This window comes from Athene cunicularia (assembly GCF_003259725.1).
Source record: "Athene cunicularia isolate RWA chromosome 2 unlocalized genomic scaffold, athCun1 chr2_part1, whole genome shotgun sequence".
Lineage (NCBI taxonomy): Eukaryota > Metazoa > Chordata > Aves > Strigiformes > Strigidae > Athene > Athene cunicularia.
This window is the reverse complement of record NW_020799095.1, coordinates 153,046,351-153,048,477: the sequence shown is the minus strand read 5'-3', so window position 1 is coordinate 153,048,477 and position 2,127 is coordinate 153,046,351. Positions and strand designations below refer to the sequence as shown.

General features: G+C 54.9%; 1 protein-coding gene across 1 annotated transcript in view; it reads left to right on the top strand.

Annotated features, from left to right (window-relative positions):
* Positions 1-49: 49 nt before the first annotated feature.
* TSTA3 (tissue specific transplantation antigen P35B) overlaps positions 50-2,127 on the top strand; it is a 3,337-nt gene continuing 1,259 nt past the window's right edge. The window contains exons 1-6 of the mRNA XM_026842408.1: positions 50-179; positions 1,006-1,134; positions 1,215-1,288; positions 1,520-1,653; positions 1,803-1,867; positions 2,037-2,103. Coding sequence (XP_026698209.1) covers positions 132-179; positions 1,006-1,134; positions 1,215-1,288; positions 1,520-1,653; positions 1,803-1,867; positions 2,037-2,103 — 517 coding nt within the window. The 5' untranslated portion in view covers positions 50-131. The remainder of the gene's footprint in view (positions 180-1,005; positions 1,135-1,214; positions 1,289-1,519; positions 1,654-1,802; positions 1,868-2,036; positions 2,104-2,127) is intronic.

Here is a 2,127-nt window from a genome sequence, read left to right as displayed (position 1 = left end):
CCCCCCCCCCCCCCCCATCAAATCTCCCTTGGCACTGCTTGAACCCCAAAATTTCCCATCCCAGGAATGCCACGGAGACCAAAGCCCTGTTCGAGCGGCACAAGCCCACCCATGTCATCCACCTGGCTGCCATGGTTGGGGGCCTCTTCAAAAACATCCGCTACAACCTAGATTTTTGGGTGAGCATCCTGTGGGAGGGGTGGTGATGCGCAGAAAGAAACTCTGCAACGGGGCGGTGGGGGGAGAGTTATAAAGTAGGGATGTTTTTTCTGGCGCCGGGTTGCATGGGGATCTCTCCACAAAGCTTGCACCCCCAACAGCACGTTTCACCAGATTATAGTGTGGCTATATATATTCATTGAATTATGTAATGCAAATATAAATATGCATAAGTAAGGCTGGGTTAGTTCAAAAGGCCGGTGTCAGCAGTTTACGTTCTCTTTGCGCCTGCCCGTTGCCTCCTGGGGGGTGTTTTCAGGGATCTTTTGGAGGAAGGCTCACAGCCGCCTTCACCTTGTCCTCAGAGCACATGCAGATTCTCTCAGCCAATTTCTTGAAGAACAAGAGGGGTTCCAGCCAGTTTACCACCTCTGTCTTACCTAAAAGCACTAGCTTATGAGTTTCTACTCTCCATATACAGTCTACAGGGACTCAACTTGTTAGAACCCATCTGCTTTCCAAGGACGTGTCTCTTATTTTTCCTGAACACAGTAGTCCTTGGTGAGTTTCTACAGAACAGTCAGGGCAAGCAAGGATTATTAAGCAATATTCAGAAATCATTATAACTTGTAAGTAAATAAGTTGCAAAGGAGGTGAACATTCCCTTGTATCAGTGGTATCGGGATCCCTGTGGGTGCTGCAGCCCCCTGCCCTCCCCAAGCTGGGACACGGCTTGCTCTGCTCCCAGCACCTCACCAGAGCTCCTCTGGGTTTTGGAGTTATTAATGAGTTATTACCCATAGCGTGCAGGGTTTTGGGAGATCTGACCAATCTCTCCATCCCCAGAGGAGAAACGTCCATATCAACGACAATGTCCTGCACTCAGCATATGAGACAGGGGTGCAGAAGGTGGTCTCCTGCCTCTCCACCTGCATCTTTCCAGATAAAACAACATACCCCATCGATGAGACCATGGTGAGCATCTCCATCCCCAGGCACAGCCCAGGGGGTCCTTGCCCTGCTTAATTCTCTGCTTTTCCCCCCCCCCCCGCCAGATTCACAACGGGCCACCTCACAGCTCCAACTTTGGCTACTCCTATGCCAAGAGAATGATCGACGTCCAGAATAGGTGCGTGAGGGACATGAGAGAAAGAGTTTACAGGCTGTGAGCACCCGCTGGTTATCGGGGCAAGGGGAAGCCCCTGGGACTCCCAGGAATTAAACAGACCGGGGGGGATACTTGGGCTCAGGAGATGGGAGATGCTGTTGGCCAGGGTCTTCTGGGGGCAACTCTGTGAGTAAGGGGTGGGTGCCAGTAGCTGGTGGAGAACCCACCTGCACCTTCCCTGCTCTCACCCAGGGGCTACTTCGAGCAGCACGGCTGCCGCTTCACCGCCGTCATCCCCACCAACGTCTTCGGGCCACACGACAACTTCAACATCGAGGACGGCCACGTCTTGCCGGGGCTCATCCACAAGGTCTATCTGGCCAAACGTGAGTGCAGCAGGACTTCTTACCGCTTTTGGGGGAAGGGTTGGGTTGTTTTGGGTTTTTTCCCCTCTGCTGGCTCTGTGAGCTGCTCTGCAGGGCGGCCAGGGTGGGTGGAGGTGGCTCCAATGGACGTGCTCTCCTCCTCCCTGCAGAGACCGGCTCTGCATTGACTATCTGGGGCACGGGCAAGCCCAGGAGACAGTTCATCTACTCCCTGGTATGTGTGGCCTTGGGGAGGGCAGGATGTGGGGGTGGGGGGGTCAGTGCCTGGACCTCAGCAGGGTCTGAGCCCACCTGGGTTGTTCTGGGCAGTGTTGGCCATCCTCAGGGCTGGGTCTCCTTGCACTGGGAGAGCTGCTCCCCAAGAGCCATCTGCCCCTCTGCAGGACCTGGCCCGGCTCTTCCTTTGGGTCCTGCGGGAATATGATGAGGTAGAGCCCATCATTTTGTCAGGTAAGTCCTGCCCCCCCCCCCCCC